General features: G+C 37.6%; 1 protein-coding gene across 15 annotated transcripts in view; it reads right to left on the bottom strand.

Annotated features, from left to right (window-relative positions):
* Nucleotides 1-22,768, bottom strand: part of CEP128 (centrosomal protein 128) — a 335,869-nt gene that overhangs the window by 269,645 nt on the left and 43,456 nt on the right. For 13 of the 15 annotated variants that reach the window (XM_023752499.1, XM_023752495.1, XM_023752498.1 and 10 more), the window contains 2 exons: nucleotides 21,163-21,235; nucleotides 11,195-11,311 (listed from right to left, as the gene is read on the bottom strand). In XM_023752499.1, the coding sequence (XP_023608267.1) occupies nucleotides 11,195-11,311; nucleotides 21,163-21,235 (190 nt within the window). The remainder of the gene's footprint in view (nucleotides 1-11,194; nucleotides 11,312-21,162; nucleotides 21,236-22,768) is intronic. The other 2 variants (XM_023752497.1, XM_023752505.1) reach the window with 1 other exon arrangement.

A 22,768-nucleotide genomic window follows, 5' to 3' on the forward strand; every position in this document is an offset into this window, starting at 1 on the left:
ACAAATTCATGCACAGGGCTACTAGTAATTAAATAATACTAAAGGAACAGGATATAGCTTCAGAAAAAGATTGAAAAAAAATAAAGCAGGGCTATGATTGCCTCTTTAAATTCATTTCAGAACACAGACAAAATGGTTAACTTATAGAATCATGAATAACTGTCAAGCTAGACTTCTAAATAAAAAGGCTATGTAACCAAAAAAGAGTGAACTGAAAATCTCAGCCACCAAAAAGATAACAGGTACAAATGATTGTATGGGTGAGTTTTAACATTCATGTAATAGACAATCCTCCTCTTAGAGCCAGATGATAGAAAAAGAAGGAATCTACCTAATTCATTTTATGAGATTAATGTAACTTTGCTTACAAAAGCAAAAAGAACAGTACAAATTATCACTGATCTCAACCATGAGCATAAATATAAAAATCCTGAAGGAAACACTAGCAAATTAATTCAGCAATATATAAAAAACACATGTAAATAAAGTTCTCAGGAATTCAAGGAGGAGAGCTCAACATCTATTGACAGAGTCAACTACATTGAAATATCAAGAAACTAGAGGCCCAGTGCAAGAAATTCGTGCACGGATAGGATTCCCAAATTCTGGCTGGCGATCAGGGCCAATCTGTGGGGCAACCTGCGGGGTGATCGGGGGGCCCCCACTGGCACCCACCTTGGCTTGCCTCTGGCCTGGAGGCTGGGGGCAGCTCTTGCATTGAGCGTCTGCCCCCTGGAGGTCAGTGTGCATCATAGCGACCGGTCATTCCGCTGTTCAGTTAATTTGCATATTAGGCTTTTATTATATAGGATAGCAGCAAGAATATGTGATATATTTAACAATCCATTCATAATTTTAAAAACAACAACAACCCTCTCTGGTAAACCAAGATATACAAGCCAATGTTGTTAATCTGATTTAAAAAACAGCACTCAAAACCAGGAGCAAATACCATACAACAGAGTTAACACTTTAAAAGTATCCCTATATATACTGAAATAAAGCAAGGATTCATGCCATCTTTGCTTTTATTCAACATTGCACTTGAATTTCTAGCCAGTGCAATAAAACAACAACAAAAACAATTATAAAGAGACTAAATTTCCTTTCATTTCAACTGATATGATTACCTACACAGTAGATACTATGTCAGTAAAGCTACTAACAAATCATCAGAACTAATAAGATTGTCAAACAAAATTGTTGTAACAACCAGATATAAAACCAGTTACACCCCTGTATACTACAAATAATCAATGAGAGATGCAATAAAAGAAAATATCCCATTCACAAAAAAAAGAAAAATGATAGGTACCTAGGAATAAGTTCAACAAAAGAAGTACAAGACCTTTCTATAGAAAATTATAAAACACTGAAAAACATTGGAAAGCATGTTCTCTTCCAATTAATCTATATTTAGTACAATTACAATCAAAATGCCAGCAGGATATTTCATAAAACATGAAAGGAGATTTTCATTATCATTTACCAAAATATAATAAAAGCTATAATAATTGAGACAAAATGATAACAGTTGAGAAATAGACAAACAGATCAATACAATGTACATAGAACCCAGAGGATATCACGGGAAACTAGATGCATAACAGAAGTGGCATTAGAATCAGAGGGAAAAAACAATTTATTCAAAAATGATGCTGAGGTAACTGATTTGTCATATAAAAAAAACAACTTAGAGCCCTACCTGGTTTGACCCTCGGACTGAAGGGTCCTAGGTTCGATTCCAGTCAAGAGCAGGTACCTTGGTGGCAGGCTCAATGCCCAGCCCTGGTCAGGGCACCTGTAGGAGGCAACCAATAGATGTGTCTCTCTCACATCAATGCTCTTCTCTCCGTCTCTCCCCCTCCTTTCCACTCTCTCTAAAAATCAATGGGAAACTATCCTCAAGTGAGGACTAACAAACAAAACAAAAGAAAACTTTGATTTCTTCCTCCTACCATTAAAAAAATAAAATTCCGGGGAAAGCACAAATAGTCCAGTATTTTAAAATGAGCAGATAGCCAAATGATCTGGACAGGTACAAATGAAAACTGCTACAAGTATGGGAAAAGATGCTCAAATCGGGAAATGCAAGTGAACATAAAAATAAGTTAACACTTTATACCTATCACTCCAGCAAAAATAAAAACTATAATGATTACTACTGGTAGAAATGTGGGGGAAAGAGCCATTCTCAACCACTTTGCTGACAGAAATGTGAAGAGTTAGAACCTTTTGGAAAAATAACCTGGTAATCTCTATGATAAAAGCATCCATCTGTGGTAATAAAAGATTAAGTAAGAACTATATCAACTAGTTAGAGAAATTTCCAGAAAGTATTGGTCAGATAAAAAAGCAAGATGCATAAATATACATATATATTATGTGATCATATCAAAATTAAAGCAAAGGAAGGAAGGAAGGAAGGAAGGAAGGAAGGAAGGAAGGAAGGAAGGGAGGGAGGGAGGGAGGGAGGGAGGGAGGGAGGGATCCTTATATGGCCTGGCCGAGTAGCTCAGTTGGTTAGAGCAGTGGACGGCAAACTCATTAGTCACAGAGTCAAATATCAACAGTACAACGATTGAAATTTCTTTTGAGAGCCAAATTTTTTAAACTTAAACTATATAGGTAGGTACATTGTTATTAACTTAATTAGGGTACTCCTAAGCTGGCCTTTGCTAAAAACATCCTCAATCTGACTGACATACGTTCACTGAGGTCGACCCCTTCCAACTCTCCCATCCACACTCGTCTTGTATACTTGTTTCGTCTATCTCCTTTCGTTCATCCTCTCTACATGTCCAAAACATCTCAACATACCTTTCTCAATCCTCAACACTACATCTTCTTTCACTCCACAATGTTCTCTAAAATTAACTTAATAAACTTTACTTAAAGTTTTAAGTCTTAGTTAAACTATAAGTACGTTAAATAAAACTTGATATCATACTTCATAACGATACTATTTATTGGTAAAATTAAATTCCTTACAATTTACCTTACAATATCCATAAAATTAAATCATGACAATGACTGACAAACACTAATGTGAACAATGGCCTTGCATCTCCTTGGAAAGTTTGGGTAAGTCAGGTTTGTATGTTGTTTTTAATTTTAGGCACGATTCCAGGTTCTCATCAATAAGACGACTTCTCAATTTACTCTTGATAAGGTTCATGCTTGAAAATGATTGTTCGCATAAATATGTAGACCCGAATAAGGAAAGAACAGCAAACGCTAGTTTTTTCAGTTGATTATATGAGTTAGGAATACTATTCCAGGTGTTAAAAATCAACATATCTTCCTTCTCCAGGTCTTTCAAAGCAGACCACTTGTGCTGTGAACTAAGTTCACGTTTGTTTTTCTCCAATATTTCTATATCAGCACAAAGACATTCAAATTTCGAGCTCCACAGTTCTTTGTTTTTTAAATCCAGCAACTGCATTTCAAAGTTGCCAATGTCAATATTAAAGGGAGAAAATTTTAATTCTGTTACAGTAGCATTGAGAGGTTTTTTAACAAAGGCTAGCGTCGCTTTGCTGTTTCTGAATTCCTGAAACCTGTTGAGAAAAGCTTCCCTCATATTTAAAATACCGCACGTGGTATTTTGTGAAAGAGCCACACTCAAGGGGCCAAAGAGCCACACGTGGCTCACGAGCCCTGGTTTGCCGACCACTGGGTTAGATTATAGTCTGCATATGCCAAGGTTGCAAGTTCAATCCCTGCCAGAGCACATACAAGAATCAACCAATGAATACATAAATAAGTAGAACAACAAATTGATGTTTCTCTCTCTCTCTCCCTCCCTCCTTCTCTCCCTGCTTCCCTCCCCACTTTCTCCCGCTTAAAAATAACAAACAAAAAAAACCCACAGTCCTAGCCAGTTTGGTTCAGTGGACCAAAGGGCCCCAGGTTCGATTCCGGTCAGGGGCATATATGGTTGCAGCCTCCTCCCCAGCCTGGGCCCTTATTGGGGCTCGTGCAGGAAGCAACCAATCAATGTGTTTCTCTCACATAGACATTTCTCTCTATCTTTCACTTCTCTTCCATCCTCTCTAAAAATCAATAGAAAAATATTCTTGGGTGAGGATTAAAAAAAAAAACACCTATGTATGCAAAGGTGTATATAGTCCATATATGTCTGTCCAGGATAATTTTAGAGCACAAGGAAAAATATCAAGGGTTATATCCCAGGATATTTACACTTTTTTCTTTTTTAGGGAGCAGGGGGAATGTTGATGAGAGAGCACAGGGGAAGAAAAAAATGAGCCAAGTAAATAATAAAGATACATTAAAAAAGAGAATGCTTGTCTGATCATTTGTGATATGACCACATTTAGTTATGCATTTAATTAAATTATATGTGAATAAATACTTTTTACATTGGATCAAAACAATGTATTAATATGGTTACTACTTAATGCATTAAGCAAATATTTACTAAGTACAAATTGTGTTAAATGCTAGAAATGCAAAATGCTCAAAACGAGTACAATTAAAAGAGATAACACATCAAGATATGGTAACAGTAACAACCTAAGACAAAAAACTTCATATAATTATCACTTTCTAAAAACTGAACAATGAGGAGGAAAAAAGCCATCTTTGCAAAAGGAAAAAAAGTAATCAATGGCATGGGAATTACTAAAAGAATAAAAAATGTAGCTCAAAATAAGGCCCTGACTTATCCTGAAGAAATGTTCTCCTCATGCACACATTTTCCTTCAGAGCAGCACCTGTGTGGCTGTCCTACTGTGATACCCAGTGCCTCAGCGCCTGTGTGCCTCTCGGCCTACTACACACCTGGTCACTGGGGCCTGACAAAGGGTTGAGTTCTAGAGCTCATGTCCTAAGGAGTAGGAAAATAATGAGCTTTCCTTGTGCTTTCCACAGAATTTCTGTTTTATTTTTAAACTCTCATTTACTTGTAAATTCCACCTCTCTTTTCTCAAAACCCAAGGAGGCTATTGAGATGGTCAATGTGAGGGCAATTCAATGGGCATTTATATAAAAGTTATCTAGCCTTAGCTGGTTTGGCTCAGTAGACACAGTGTCCGCCCATGGACTGAAGGGGTCCAGGGTTTAATTCTGGTCAAGGGCACATACTTGGGTTGGAGGTTTGATCCCTGGCCCCAATCAATGTGTCTCGCACATGGATGTTTCTCTGTCTCTGTCTCCCCCCAACCCCCATCTTCCACTTTCTGTAAAAATTGATGGGAAAATATACTCTAAAAAGGATCAACAAAAAATAAAAATAAAAGATATCTAAAAATATCAGTGGGGAAAGGGAGGCTTGTGTTATGAAATAAATATCTGAAAATGTGGGGGATAACTAAAAAACGAGGGCATTGACTATGGGAACAAAGAAGAGGGTAAAGTGAATGGCCAAGCAAAAGTTTTCCAATTCAGCCCTGGAAAGGTAAATGAAGTGGAGTACAAAATCTACATCTCCAAACCAAGTAGGGTAATGACCAAAGGAAGTTCAGGAGAAGGGGTTAATGAGACCACTTTAGAACATTTGTCTGACTAGGATCCCCTCTGATTAGACACAGAAGTCTCAAGGGAAATGCTAATGCTATGAAGAGGACATTAGAAAAACATTCTTGGCTTCCTTGGAAACTTCTCCCTTAATGACTCCAAACTAAATACATTAATAAATAGTACCCAAGGCTTTTCTTATGTGAAGTGTCCATTTCACTCAGTGTCTCGAGCCACAGTTACATTGCTGGGAAGGAATGAATAGCCACTTCTTTATTAGGTTTTTCATAATTGGTACTGATGCCAAAAGATGAAGAAAAATATTGAAAAAAGCCAATATCAATTACCTTAACTTTTCTGCAAATGGCCTTATTTTATTGATGAAGCTCCCATAATCTGGTTTTCCAGATTGAAAAACCACTGAGCTGAGCTCCTACCCTGCACTTAATTCCTCACTTAATCTCAACATCTTCTATTAAGACTCCATGCCTCGCCTACCTCATAAACTTTTCTATGAAGCTATGAAGCACCTTTAAACTTTAAGGCATCTCAGTCACCCTAAGTCATATGCAACATTCTTGACGGAGGTAGATGAGGGAATCAGCATTTCAATATGCTCTGAAAAGCATATACAAACATAAACCCACCACTTATCTCCTGTTTTTCATTTTAAGTAATTCAATTGAAGTTGAAGAAATAACATTGCATTTACAAGAAACAGCTAGTAAAAACCAAGTCAGAAATTTCCAAAATGCCAATAAAAGTTAGAAATTTTATCTAAGATTTTATGTGAATTTTGGACCTACAAAAGAGTTTTAAAAAACCTCTTTCGTGATCCTAGTACCCACCATTCCTACCCACTCCACTAAATTTAACTAATCAAGGTTACTTTACTATTAAGCATGTGATCGAAAGGAGTCTGTTAATATGATAAATGCACCTTAATGTTAAACAAACACTTTATTGTTTGTATAATGGTTCAACAAAGAAAGGTTGATGATACTTATTAGCTTAATAATATTCGAATTTCATTAGTAAAAGTTCAGAGTACTAGAACAACCACTCAAAATTGAAAGATATATGAAAAGAATATTATTGCAAAACTAATATAAAACACTAGTGGCCTGGTGCACAAAATTCATACACATTAAAAGGGAATTAATTAGAGGAAACATTTTAATATTGCTATTTGCCCTTTCTCTGTAATAGAAGTGTCAGAGATGAAAGAAAATTAGTAAAATGTATATGAAAATCTTCCTCCTGTCAGATTCTGGGGCACACTGTGGAACCCAGAGTTAAGTCCCTGCCCACCCACGTGCACCTCAAAATCGCATGAGACCCAGACCTGGCCAGCCCCACCCCCGTCAAGCCCCGCCAGGTGGGGGGGTGCAGCCTCAGGTCCCCTGTCAAGCCCTGCTGGGTGGGGGAATGCAGCCTCAGGGCCCCATCAAGCCCCACCGGGCAGGGGGTGCAGCCTCATGTCCCCTGGCGCACCCTCAGGTCCCCCGGCCCAGTGCCGGGGCAGGTAGTGCAGCCTGAGGCCCCCCAGCCCGGTGCCGGGGCGGGGGGGGTGCAACCTCAGGTCCCCCAGTCTGGCGCCAGGGTGGGGGGCATAGCCTCAGGTCCCCCAACCCGGGGCAGGGGGCATGGCCTGAGGTCCCTCATCAAGCCCCACTGGGTGGGGGGCGCAGCCTCAGGTCCCCCACCCCAGCCCAGCGCCACGCAGCCTCAGGTCCCTGCTGATCACTAGTTACGGGAACCCCGCCTCCACTGTGGGCGCAGCCATCTTGTGTTACGGGAACCCTGCCTCCGCTGTGGGCGCAGCCATCTTGTGTTACGGGAACCCTGCCTCCGCTGTGGGCGCAGCCATCTTGTGTTACGGGAACCCTGCCTCCGCTGTGGGCGCAGCTATCTTGTGTTACGGGAACCCTGCCTCCACTGTGGGCGCAGCCATCTTGTGACGGTGTGATGGAGTGAGGGTCAATTTGCATATTACCTCTTCATTATATAGGATTCCTCTCTCTAAAAAGATATTGAAATACCAAAACAAAGTTGTGATATGAGGAGTCTGAAGGCCAGTGAAAATCCTTATAGGGTTATGAAAAACTGACATTCACATGACATCATAAGCAATAGAGGCTCAAAAAGGAAATGGACTGACTCTAGAGTACGCAGATTCCCTTTGCTCAGACCAATAGAAAAATAAAATAAAAAAACAGAAAAAAGTCAACAATTCCTTAAAAACTCTATACAAGAAAAGGAGAGCAGCTCTTCCTCATCTGATTTCCAAAGATTAATAAATATTGTTTTATAATTAAACTAGAGGCCCGATACATGAAGATTCGTGCAAGAATGGGCCTTCCTTCCCCTGGCTGCAGGCACCACCTTCGCTCTGGCCTGGAGCTGCCTTTCCGCCTTCCCACGTTGCCCAGAGGCCCGAAACGGCTGGGGGGATGTGGAACGCCTGCGTCATTGCCATGGCGATGACGCAAGCGTCCCGCCCTGCCCCCGACCACTCAGCGCCTGCATATGCAAATTAACCCACCATCTTTGTTGGGTTAATTTGCATACTCACTCCTGGAAGGCTAGTGGGTGTCACAAAGGTACGGTCAATTTGCATCTTTCTCTTTTATTAGTGTAGATGGAAACAGATAAAGCTCTGAGGACCGAAGGGCCTCATTAGATCACTGAAAAGAAGTAGGCTTCAGCCCAAGCCATAGATAGCCTCTCTATAATACGACCTTATACCTAGAAATCTCTGACATCCTGTAATTTTTAATATTTGCTCTTAATCTCTTAACAACTTTTAAATGTCATAACTTCCACTAACATTGAATTATACATTTTAGGGAGGCTGAATAGCTAAAAGTGCAGATTCAGTTTCTCTCCATAGCCAGAAACAAACAACACCAATTACCATTATCACACATGATAAGTATTTCCATAAGTATTTTTTAATATTGAAAAGGAAGCAGTATTTCTCTCCTTAAACATGACCTTTCCATAAGAGTGTGAGCCACTTAGCCCGGGAGTAGGAAATGCATCGGCTTGAAGTAATCCTCCCTGCACTATTCAATCCAAAACCACCTTTTATAAGCGCATAGGTCACCGTGTATATTAAAGTGACAAAGTTTGAAATTAAACATTTCTTATCAATAGTGATCCTCTACTGTATTGTCAGAAATGGCATTCCAAATCACACCTCAAGCTTTTAGTCAAATTGACAATTACACTGCAAATATTCAGGCTCTCAGAGGGGGTGGGAAGCAATCTTCCTCCCCCTTTTTCTTTGTAATTTTAGGCATTCTGCAAAGAGAGAAGAAAATAAGTACAGAAAATTTTTCTAATTTTCTCTTGCAAAAGGAGCAATTGTCTCTTCAGTACTATTCTTATGCTCACCAGATGCAATTTGCTTTGAGAATAAATGTATAAAAATCAATGTTTTTTTAAAAAGGCTACCCACATGCCGTATCTAATTATTCAACAAAGTATCCTTTTCAAAGTAATTACCAACTAACAAGTGTATGCCTCCTTTTGTGAAATGAAGGAAAGTGGAATTTTAGAAAACAAAAGCAGATTTTTCTATCAATTTACATATAATTTCAGGGTTGCAATTTTTGTTCCTAATTTTCAAGCGGCAGTACATCTACTTAAAAAATATCTATTAATCTGTCAATTAATAAGGGTAATGATTTCCACACTCACATGAGTGGATTTGTAGGACAACACTTTTGGAGAAAACCATTTGGTAAAAGAAAACAATTCCTTTTTATTTTAATCTTTTTGTTTTCTTGTTATTTCTAATTTTTATACCTTTTGTATAAATCTAAAAAACATTTTAAGGGAATTTTGACAAATTATTTTCTATAATAATAAAACATAACCAATATAATAAAATGAGAATTCACAAATCTATATCAATAAAAATGAATGAATAAAGAAAAAGACAAATCCTTTCCTTACTATAGAATTCCAAAAAATAAATGTGACAAAATGATGGAACTTTTAAAAAAACTCACCATTTAGCATGACTTTTAATAATAAGTGTCTCATGCAAGAATCAACACTAGATACAAAAATTCATGGGTGTGATATTAGGCTATTTTCAAGTCTCAAAGCATCTCCCCATAAAATAAATAATTACAAACACATAATAGTAATTTTAGTGAAAAACTTGGCAGGCAACACCTTAACCAATGGTTCAATTTTCAGTTATGGGACAAATCGACATTACGTGCCTCCTGACATGATATCCTGGGAAGAGCACAATACCATTACTCTAGGTTTCCTGCCAAAAGTATTGAATCTGGTTGTGAGGAAACATCAACAAACCCAAAATGAAAGACATTCTACAAAATAACTGGCCAGTACTCTACAAAGTTGTTGGGGTGTGAATGACAATGAAAGGCTGAAACACTGTTCCAGATTAAAGAAGACTAAAGAGACATGACAGCCAAATGCTATCCGTGACTCTGAACTGTATCCTGGGCCAGAAAAGGACATCAGTGGCACAATTTCAATAAAACATGTAGACTACATCATAGTATTGATCCAATGTTAGTTTCCTGTGATTAAGGAAGAGAACATACACACCATATTGTTTAGGTATCAAATATTTATATCATGTGTGCAACTAATGCAAAAACGTGTGTGTGTGTGTGTGTGTGTGTAGAAAAAATGATGAAGTTAGTCTGGTAAAATCTAAATATTGGGGGAATCTAGATAGAGGATATATAGAAATTCTTTCTTCTAATTTTTCAATTTCTTCATAAGTCTGACATTTCAAAATAAAATGGTATCTAAAGAATAAGTGACCTCTATTTTTCATTGATTTGATGACAGTCTAATCTAGGGATTGGAAAATCCTATATAATAAAACCCAAATATGCAAATCTATTGAACAGCGGAACCACTGGCCACTATGACATGCACTGACCACCAGGGGCCAGATGCTCAACACAGGAGCTGCCCCTGGTGGTCAATGCGCTCCCATAGGGGGAGCGCTGCTCAGACAGAAGCTGGGCTCATGGCTGGAGAGCACAGTGGTAGTGGCTGGCGCCTCTCCTGCCTCCACGGCAGCACTAAGGATCCCTCTGGACTGCAAGAGGGCACAGGCCGGGCTGGGCTAAGGGACACCTCCCCCTCCCCAGTGCACAAATGTCATGCCTCTAGTCTCTTTCATAGCTACTCAACACATCCATTGTGTCACAAAAGCACCCCCAGACAAATTAGAAATGAATGGGAACGGCTGTGTTCCAATAAAATTTTATTTACAAAAATAGCCAATGGGCCAGATTCAGTCCATGTGGCCAGTTTGCTGACCCCTGTTATGTCAAGGAAAATTAATCAGAATAATTATACTTTCAGTTAACATTTTTTGAGCACAGGTCAGACACTATGTTAAGTGCTTTACTGGTATTAACTCATTTATCCTCGCACCAATCTGATACAGTAAAATTACAATTATTTCCACTTTCCACGGGCCTAGTGAAAGTGAGGAACTGGCCCATGTGACACAGCTAGCAAGCAGTAGATTCTGGGTTTGACACAGAGAGGGCTGTCTTCACTCACTAAACTATAACCAACATATTATACTTCTCATGTGGACTGAACTACACTGTCACAGGCAACAACTAAGGAATTGTAATAATTTAGCAACAGCTAAACAGTTATCCAAGCTCAAGACGAACATTCTGAGAAGGTATTTTTCACAAACCTCTTGTAGCTGCAAAGAAATAAGTCCCAGTTGATCCTGGCGTCTTTCCACCAATTCTCTTTCTGTGCGCATCTCCCTTTCTATTTCCTGCAGCCGTCGCTCCACCCGATCTGAAACCTTAACACGAACAAACAGAAGTACTGACATTATAGAGCTGTTAGGTGAAGAAGAAAAAAAGACTAAATGACCTCTCTTTTTCATTTATGCCAGATACACTACTGCCCAAAGCATTTAAAACTGGCTCGTTTGTAGAGCTCTTTTTCATGACACAATTATAAAATAGATCACACAAAAACTGACAAAAAATATTTTTAAAAACAATCATTAGTCTCCAAATAATCCAAACGTGAATCCCAAAAAAGAACTTACATTTTTCAACGCATAAAATAGTAAATGAATAGGTGAGAGTTAAAGGCAATAAACTAGAAAAGAGTGCCCTCTGGTGAAACAGGAGAAAAACAGCAGTTTTGTAAAGCTACTCATTTCTTATTCTGATAAACTGTTTAATCTGTTTAGTTCTTTATCATTTTAATTATCTATAAGCATGACCTGCCTTGGGAAGTTTTGATGTTTATGTGCAGCAAATAATTGAAAGGGATTTTCATTAGCTTGTCAATCTTGTCTACTGTGATCTGCTAAAAATAAACCAGCTGAAAATATCAAAAACTAAAGTCAAACTGAAATATACTTAATTGGGACTCTCTAAAATAAACATTTTGTCTATTTGGCTACCAAAAAAAAAAAAAAGAGTGGAGAAATTGGAACTCTTGCACTGCTGGTGGGCTGCAAAATGGTAAACCACTATGGGAAACAGTGTGGTGTTTTTTAAAAAATTAAAAATAGAATTATCATATGATCCAACAATTCCATATCTAGTTATATACCCAAAAGAATTGAAAGCAGATATTTGCACCCCCATATTCATAGCAGCATTCTTCATAATAGCCAAAAGATGGAGGCAACCCAAGTGTCCATTGACAGGTAAGTAGATAAACCAAATGTGGCTTATACATACAATGGAATATGGTTCAGCCTTAAAATGGAAGAAAATTCTTACACATGCTATAACATGGATGAACTTTGAAGACATTATGCGAAGTAATGAGGTGCCTAGAGTCAGATACATAAAGTAGAATGGTGGTTGTGAGAGGCAACATGCCTAGGAAGGTTGTGATGTTCTGAATGGATACTTTGACTTAATGGGCATCATTTCAATTTTGCAAGATGAAAAGAGTTCTGGATTTGATTATACAACTGTGAATGTACTAAACTGAATACTTAAAAATGGCTAAAATGATAAATTTTATGTTACATATATTTATTACAATTAAAAATAAACAATACAGAATAACAAAAATAAAAATAATCTGCTAATACCATCCACCAAGAGAAAACACTACTAAATACCTTGTTGTATACTTCCATAATTTTTTTATGCATATGTACATGATGAGTCAAACACATATCCATTTCATTTCTTTTTTTTAACAAAAGTTGGGTATTTCACATAGTGTTTTGTAAATTTTTTTGTTCTGTTACATATCATGAACAACTTTCCATGACAACAAATAAATCTATATATTCTTTAAAAGTACACCGTTCTTGCCCTGGCCGGTTTGGCTCAGTGGATAGAGCGTCGGCCTGCGGACTCAAGGGTCCCAGGTTTCTGGTCAAGGGCATGTACCTTGGTTGCAGGCATATCCCCAGCAGGGGGTGTGCAGGAGGCAGCTGATCGATGTTTCTCTCTCATCAATGTTTCTAACTCTCTGTCCCTCTCCCTTCCTCTCTGTAAAAAAACAATAAAATATATATATTTTTTTAAAAAGTACACCATTCTTCACAATTGATTAAAATAATTCCCTATTGATAATGAGATAACAATTATTTATTTTTACTAGAACATACTGTGACAAACACTCCTATATAAGATTATTTTTGTACACTAAAGATACAATCTTTAAGTGAAATTGTAGAATCAAAAGACATGAATCACTAATGAAGTTATTAATCTGGGATCATACAACTAATCAGTGAGGAAAATGAGCCCAGTACTGTGAGTCTTCATTTCCAGCAGTATCTTGTAATCCCAGGTCCACTTTCATGCATTCATCATTAGCATGCATGAACACTAATTCATTCCAGCTATTATGCTAGGTAGAGGCTAGGCATAGAGCAATACTCAAGCTGCATCCACAGACGCTGCCTTCTAATAGCTTGCTATCTATTAAGGACTGACACTGAATCAGTAGTTAGGATTTCTCTAATTAAATTCAATGAGTTGGATGAGTTCTATATTTCAGGAAAGAAGAATATGCTTATTGGCATCCTAACCAAAATTAAAACAGTTCAAGTAACCAAATACTGAAAAAAAAATCTAAAATTACTTAGACATTATCTACTTCAGCACCATAGCCAGGACATATGTGATTTAGAGTTACTGCATTTGATGATTCTTTCTCAGTTTTTAAATAATGTTTGTGTTAGGCAGATTCTGACAAGGTTTCAATGGTCTCTGCTTCCGGGTATTCATGCACTTGTGTAATTTCCTCCTCTGGAGTTTAGACTGGCTCTAGTGACTTGCTTCCGATAAACAGAATACAGAACAAGTCATTTCCATAATTAGGTTACAAAAAATTATGACTTCCATCTTACTAACATGTTCTTCTTGCTGGCCCTCTCTGCTGCCTTCTTGCTTGCTTGCTCTGATGAAACAAGCTGTGTGTTGTGAGATGCTCTGTGGGAAGGCCATGTGGAAAGGAAATAAAACAGCCCTGTGACCATCCAGTCACGACAAACTGATATTTTAGTCCAATAATCCACAGGAACTGAATGAGCTAGGAAGGAAGTAAATCCATTGCAGGCAAGATGTGAGATGACTGTAGCCTGTGAGAGACTCGGAGCCAAAGGAGCCAGCTAAGCCAGGCCTGGACCCCTAACCTACAGAAACTGTCAGATGATAAATGTTTTAAGCCAGTAAGCTCAGAGAAACTTGATATGCAGCCATAGATAACTAATGCAAATGTTTTTATCTTCACCCTCAGACATGTTTATTGATTTGGGAAAGGAAAAGAGGGAACGGGGAAAGGAAAAGAGGGAAAGAGAGAATGAGAGAGATGAACTCAGTGAAGTAATGGTGCCTGAAGAGAAGCATCAGACAGAAGAAGATGGAACTGAGCAAAATTTCAGAAATAAGAGGGGCACAATTTTATCATGGATTGGAGTGTGCTATGAAGGAAAAGATCTAGAGTGACTCTTAGGTGACCACCGGATAGATTACAATGCCATTTTCTGAGACTGAGCAGACCAGAGGAAGAGCAGGTAAACACCGCTCTACACAGAAGAGCATGGGCTCTGTACCTAATGACACAGCATATACTTACCACTATGGAATGGTAAAATAATTCCCAGCAATACGAATTATTTTAAAGACTGCATTCATCAATGCCTCCTCATTTTCATTTTTTATTTCTGAGACATAAAGGAAAAATACTAAAAGCTAATACTAAAAAGTACATTTTTATCAGAGATCCATGTGAACCAATTAAATTTATTACTCAGATATCAAAGAGTCCAACTTCTCCATATTTACTTATAAAAATAGTATAATAAGAATAAACATTAGAGTAGCATTTAAAGCTAGCTTTAATGAGCGGAGGTGAAATGAAAGCAAAGGTCTTCTGTTTATGGGATTGATCCTGACTTTTCAATACGTTGATTCCTCAGATCTTTTACAATATATGCTGTTGTAAAATGCATTTCAATAAGTATTTGTTGTATATCCTGCTGTTGCAATCTGTACAAAAACCATGTTATCCTAAACACAATGTTGAGAATTTTTACTTCAATTCATGGCCAACTCTTCCAGAAACAGCTGGATCCATGTTTACATTTTTAATTAAAATAGTGACCTTCCTATAGAAACTACAATAAACTTGACTTTTTCCTCCATTAATAGTCAAAGTTAATATGCACTCATATCATACTAAACTGGGTAAATTCCAGATAACGAATGTCCTCTGTGGTATAAGGTCCATGTGATAGTAAGTGTTTATTACCACAATGAAGTGTTAACATAAAATATTTTCCATAATATCATGCTATGAATAATAACTATTCCCTTCCAACAGGCAGCTTGAAAAACAAACAAACAAAAATCTATGATTCACAAAGGATTAACAAATCAGATCTTGGCATGTATGATAGAAACCAATACCTTTTGCCTCTCAAAGAAAAATGTGTTCTATAAACTTTCAAGATATATTTTAGTTACTGAGAAAATGCACGAGAAACAACTGTAGCCTCGGAATAATGCACAATAAATGAGATTAATAGCGGTTACCAACAGAAAATGAAATTGGTGGGAGATAGAGGCAGTCCTTCATTTTTCTTTGTATATTTGTACAATATTTAAAAGTTTTCTACCATGAATGTACATCATTTTGGAAATTTTATTCTAAACCTAAATCTGGAGGGGGAAACAGTTGCAGTCTCTGAGAAATTTAACGCTCAAATAACAAAACCACATCTTTTCTGACAGTATGCTATCATGAATTCACAAATGCAACACAATACATCAAATAGTTATAAAATGTAAATGTTGACTTCAGTTGGAATAAGTAACTCACAAAATCTATATTAAGCCTTGTACAAATTGGAAGTAAACATCATGTGGCCTTTGGAAGACCTTCTAAATTTCAAATAATATCACTTTTAAGTTTTTGCATTAAACAATTGTTTCCTAATCAGGACGACATGCACCCACATGATTCAGATGCCCTCTGTACAGCTAAGAACACATTTACAGAAAGCGCCAAACAAGCTGTCACATCACAACTTGATGTGAGGAACTGGCAGGTGAACAATTCAACTGGGTGCCCAGTTAGGTGTGTCCGATTCTCCAGATCCTGACAATATAAAAGAACATGTCCTGATGAGCTGAGCACACGTGACAGCTGAGGAAACTGGCAAGGAGTACACACCAACTACAACAATGAGCTGTGAATAGTGAGGTGTGACCTGCAGTTGTGCAATCATTTGACTGATGTGGAGTGATTCCAATCAGTGGTAATGATGATATGAAAGGCTGTCTCTAAATTTAGCTAGCTGTTAACTTTTAGCTCAGTGGTTACACTTTAGGCCCACATTCACACTCCAGACTATGTAAATAGTACTTGTTAGCTTTATTTGCTTTATGAAAGAAAAAAAATGAAGTCATAACTGTTCATTTTGGGTTCTCTTTAACATGGTGAAAGGTGAAACTTAACAAAGGTAATGTGCACTATGCAAATCAGTATTTTCAAAAATTTAAACTGATACCATTGTAATGCACCCAGTTATTAATAACAGGAAAGGAACAAAGGGAAGGCCAAATATTATAGGCATATAATTTGTGCAGCTTTGCCAGGAAGCCTGTTCCCTGCAGATCCTGGGGGAAGAGACTGGACAGAGGAAGAACAGACACATGCTCATGCTCAGTCAAGTCTGTGCTTCCTATCAGTCACACCTGGGAACAGGTCATGGGCCAGAGAAAGTATGGCCACTACAAGCACAGGACGATTTAATATATTTAATCTCCTAGTCAAAGCAGTTCTCTCTCTTGCTCTCTTGCTTCCTCAAGCTTGACTCCTGGCCTATGGAACTCTCATGCTTCTGCATTTGCCCCCGTGGCTCACAGCCATGTGGACCCAACACAATGGAGTAATGGTCTGTAACTAGCCTGATGCTGTTACTGGACCCAGCTCCACCATAGAACAGAAACTCTGGACACTGGCTTTGCTTCTAGCTCTGCTGAATCCCCAGCTGTACCTCTTCCAGGATTGGATTAAGTGAAATGGGGCTTGGGAAAACCACAGATATAATTCCACACAAATAAAAATTACTCATCCTCCTGTGCGAGTCTCCGAAAATTCTTTTTCTCAAGATAGCATAAGGACCCAACCCCCAGCACTCAGTGGGGATAGGGATACCCAACTCACACTTGCAACAGAGAAAGACTATCCACACATTTCTTCAATAACAAAACCATCCCAAATATCTGACAACGTCAAAAGACAGCATGACAGTTCAGCTAGATATGCCCATATTTCTCAGATCTACAAGGATCTCAGCAGAACACTGAGGATATTCCAGTCTGGATCAAAGCCCTTATTACAAGCATGCTCACAGGTTGTATACCTATATAGAAGTAAAAGAAGCCTCATACAACATCTGAAAAACTCTAAAATCTTATGCATTAGAAATAGCAAATCTAGTAATAAAATCTGATATATACAAAAAGATTGAGGGAGTTTCACTTCCAAAAATGACAGGCTAAATAATTTAGACCAACCCTTCCAATGCAAATAACTTAAAAAGCTATAAATAATATTTTAAATAAAAGTCTGGAAAACTAGCCTGGCTGGTGTGACTTCATGGTTAAATGTCGAACTATGAACCAGGAGGTCACAGTTAGATTCCCAATCAGGGCACATGCCTAGGTATTAGGCTCGATCCCTGGAGGGGAAGGTGGATGGAGCAGGGGGCAGCTGATTAATGATTCTCTCATCATTGATGTTTCTCTCTCTCTCTCTCCCTCTCCCTTCCTCTCTGACATATATATATTTAAGTCTAGAAAACTAAAAAGAAGCAAAGACATATGAGACCAAATGCAAGATAAAAAGAAACTCAGAGAGGTCGGTTGGTCCATATTTTAGGGTCACTTTCTCCCTGAAATAAAAGCCCATTTCAGAAAAGGCAACTGAGACATTGAGAAGCTGAACAGTTTTTAACAGATGTGTGCGGCCAAAGGTGAAAAACTGAAGTTTAGAGCCTTTCCAAGGAAGGGGGTCCCTGGTCAAACTCCACCCCCCTGCCCCCAGCCCCTAGCCTTTGGGTTGGAATCCTGCCTGAAGGACAATACACTAACAGTAAGGATGAGCCAGAAATGATTAAAACCTGGCACTGAAGTTTAACATCGAAATATCTCAACAACAAACAATAAGGTAATCCATGATGGCCATGGTCTCTAATTTATAACAAAAAGCAAATATGTCCTCTCATTCATAATAATTATCAAATTATCTAAGCAACTTCTCTTTGCAGAGAATGAAATATATTTTCTGTCAACAGAAGATCCCATTAAGAGAGTTTTAAAAATGAGAAGAAACAGTTGTAGAATGGGAGACAATCTTAGCAATACATACAATTGACAAAGTGCTCATATATAAGATATATAAAGGTCTCACACAAATCAGTAACAAAAAGGCAAGAAACACAATAAAAGAGTGGGCAAAAAAGCAAATTGGCATTTCAAAAAAAAAAAAACAACAGCCAATAGCCAACAAATATAAAAAAACATGCTCATTATCATTAGTAATCATGAAAATGCAAATTAAAACCATAATGAGATACCATAAACACTCAACATAATGGCTATTACTGAAAGACTCAGTAGTATCAGTGTTGGAAAGGATGAGGAACAACACAAATCCTCACACACTGATGATAAGAGTGTAAATTAGTGCAGCCATTTTGAAAATCTGTTTTTCAGGACCTATTAAATTGAAAGGCACCTAGCAATTGCACTGCATGTTATGTTCCAACAGAAATGCGTGCACAGGTGCTCTAAAATAATAAAATCAGTCACTGTAGCATTATTCATAACAGCCCAAAATTCGAAATAATTCCAATATCCATCACAAAATATTACAATATATTACAGTATATTCATACAATGGAATACTAAAGAGCAATAAAAATGAACTAACTGCAAGTACATGGCACAACACCCAAAAATATCACAATCATAATGTTTAGCAAAAGAAGTCAAACACACAAAAAAGCATGTCCTGAATGATTCCATTTATATGCAGTCCAAAAGAGACAAAATTAATCTAAAGGGTTAAAAGTCAAAATAAGAGTCATGTTTAAAAAGGAAGGAGTTAGTGATGGGGAGGAGAAATAAGGCAGCTTCTTGCGTGCTGGTGATGGTCTAGCTCTATATCTGAGTGGTGGTTACATGGGTATATTCACCTTGAAATAATTAATCCAGCTACACACTGATATATGTATTTTTCGGTATGTGCATTGTACTTCCAAATTTTAAATATTAAAAAGAAGAAAAAAGAAACATAGCCTGGCCAGTGGCTCAGTGGTTGAGCATCAACCTATGAACCAGGAGATCACAATTTGATTCCCAGTCAGGGCACATGCCTGGCTTATGGGCTCAATCCCCAATAGGGGGCATACAGGAAGCAGCCAATAGATGATTCTGTCTCAACATTGATGTTTCTATCTCTCTCTCCCTCTCCCTTCCTCTCTGAAATCAATAAAAACATATTTAAAAAGAAAAAGGACACAAAGCTTCAGCAGCTTCCTTTGTCAAGTGACAGGTCCCACACTGGAGTTTATGAGAGGAGACGACCATTGAAGAAGGTACAGAGGACCTTAGAGCTACCTTATTATTGTGCATTCAGCTCTTAGGGAGAGAGATGTAAACCAGAGAATGCATAAGTGTCTTTCTGTGTGAACCACTGCAATTAAGAAAGGCACCAATCTATTAATCTCAAAACAGATTTTTTTAAGTATACGATATTTTTGCTATTTTAGGCAAGGTACAGTGTAAATCAATGGTGCCCTTGGTGTGCCTGGGAAAATCTAGGACTTTATGTAAAAAATTAAGTATCCCATGTCCTGACTACACATTAGTGCCATACCATCATGTACCAGCTGCAAAGATTTGTCTACTGCAACAGAAGACAGGCATTGTCTTCACCTCTCTGGGGCACTTCACAAAGAAATTAGCACCAAACACTCAGGCAGAAGGCGCATTTATGTGGCCAGGTGCTTATTCTTGTTTTTTAAAGGGGCAGTAACTGAGTTGATCTCTGAAAATATAGCATATCCATCTCTTAGCAGATGTAGCCAATAAATTCAAACTCTAAAATAAACAACATATCTATCTGAGGAATTGTAAACACAATTAACAACTGGAGAAAAATTAACTGCTTTTACTGGGAAACGTCCAGGTATGTTAAGAAAAAAAATTCTGCTAATCTTTCTTGTCTTGGAAAACAAAAGGTATTGTGGGAAATGAATAAATGCACATTATTCCTGGGTTGACAAATTTGCAACAATTTAGTGACAATTTCTATTGTTATTTTTCTCCTAAAAAAATAGAAGTGATGCAAAGAAATGGACACTGTATGTTCTTAAAAATTTAACCTTAATTCCACCAAGAATAGTGATTTGATAAAAAGAAATCTCTGCATAGAGAATGTGAACAATCTGAGTCTAAGACAGCCGTGGGCAAACTACGGCCCGCGGGCTGGATCCGGCTCGTTTGAAATGAATAAAACTAAAAAAAAAAAAGACCGCACCCTTTTATGTAATGATGTTTACTTTGAATTTATATTAGTTCACACAAACACTCCATCCATGCTTTTGTTCCGGCCCTCCAGTCCAGTTTAAGAACCCATTGTGGCCCTTGAGTCAAAAAGTTTGCCCACCCCTGGTCTAAGATAACAAAACCTGAGAATAAGGGGTATTTTCAACCAGTACTACCTAAAACAAGAACAGACAGCAAGGAGGTCTCTGTAGCAATTGTGCACACACTTATGTACGATGACCTGAAATACTTAACGGGAGTGCTATAGAGCCACTACTCAAAATTCTGTGTTTCTCAAATATCATTTAACAGCTATAGAAGCATCACTGAGTCAATACAATTTAAAATTCATAATAAAACTCTAACAATTAAAACAAATGATAATTTTATCCCTAATATACTACCACTGTAAATATTTCAAACTTAAATACTGAAAATTCATAAACATTTTGTAAGAGCTATAAAATATATTATTAGACAAAGTGGCATACACCACCAAAAAAGTTTAAAATGTACTGAATTTCACTGTGAATACAATGAGCCCAGCCACCCTCTCTATCACCTGCATATGAAATAAAACGTTTTATAAACAAAGAGTTCTCACCACTTCTTGTTTTTGGGTTTCGCTCAGTTTTTCAGTCAATCTTTCCAAAGCCCTTTTTGTTTCAGCATCCGATCTAGGCAACAAAGAAAAATATTTTAAGTTGGCTTAAAATATGTACAATTGAGAAAATATATACAATTAATAAAATTTATAAAATAATAATGTTATTACATAATATTCTACTACAGTAGTTCTCAAATGTTAGCAAACCATATGAGACACCTGGAGGGCTTGTTAAAAATACAGAGTGATGATGCCCTGACCGGTTTGGCTCAGTGGATAGAGCGTCGGCCTGCGGACTGAAGGGTCCCAGGTTCGATTCCGGTCAAGGGCATGTACCTTGGTTGCGGGCACATCCCCAGTAAAGGGTGTGCAGGAGGCAGCTGATCGATGTTTCTCTCATCAATGTTTCTAACTATCTATCCCTCTCCCTTCCTCTCTGTAAAAAATCAATAAAATATGTTTAAAAAAAAAATACAGAGTGATGAGCCCAACCCCCAAAATTTCTGAATCAGTAGTTCCGGGATGGGGTCCAAAAATGTGCATTTCTACAAATCCCTAGGTGATGCTGATGCTGCTGGTCTGGGAAGTACACTTTGAGAAACACTGCTATACTGGAACATCACCTTCAATAACTAAGCTGCAATATCTTCCATTTTAAATTAAGAAGAAAGGAAGAGAGGGAGGGAGGGAGAACAAAACTCTTAATCTCACATCCTCTCCAGCAATTTATAATCCAATTACATAAAAGTGTGCTGTACAAACTCATTAACTTATCTCCCATTACCACTTTCCCATCGAATTAATAATGTAAATACAGGATCAGTAATAAAATAGTACAGAAAGACTTACAAAGGAAAGCAAAGGCCTTCCTCTCTCACACTTCCTCACTTCTAGTCCATGCCCCACTGGCAACCATGTTTGATCATTTCCATTCTTAATTCTTTTGCTGATTACTTGCATCATTTCCAATTCTAGACATTTTCAATTGACTCCTTGTTTTAAAATATTTAATTAACTCACATTGCTCTCCAAATTTGGATGAATGTATTGCTATTTTTAGTTCTTCTATTGGTTATCCGTGTGACTTGCATAATGTACAAATACCTCATAAATATTCTATCATAGAGAATTGATTGTTCTTTGGTTACTTTCTTTCATGCTCACATTTAGTCAGCTTACTTGGATCATTAATTTTCTTGTGCTTTTGGTTTTTGCTGGAGTTTTTCATCTTTCGGCCTTATATGGACCTTATTTATCACATCATTGATATTTTCCCCCACTTGTTACTGAATCATTTATTAAGAATCGACTCCACTCACCTACATTATTCTCAAGGACAGTTCCTCTACTCTAATCCAGAGTGAACAGTTCCTGAGCCTGCTATGTGGCTATCATTCTGGGGATTATTTTCACTAAATTTCTGAGTTTTACTATTTTTATAACCTATACCTTCCTCTTTCTTGGTTACCACCTATTTTACTTATATGTCCTTAGGTAATTTCGTTGGAAGGAAATTACCTTAAAAGATAAACTTTCTAAGTCTATATCTCTGAAAATATCTTTCCTTACTAGTATCCCTCTTTCTTGGCTTTTGTGGTTCCAT

The sequence above is a fragment of the Myotis lucifugus genome, unplaced genomic scaffold, assembly GCF_000147115.1.
Source record: "Myotis lucifugus unplaced genomic scaffold, Myoluc2.0 scaffold_34, whole genome shotgun sequence".
Taxonomy (NCBI): Eukaryota; Metazoa; Chordata; class Mammalia; order Chiroptera; family Vespertilionidae; genus Myotis; species Myotis lucifugus.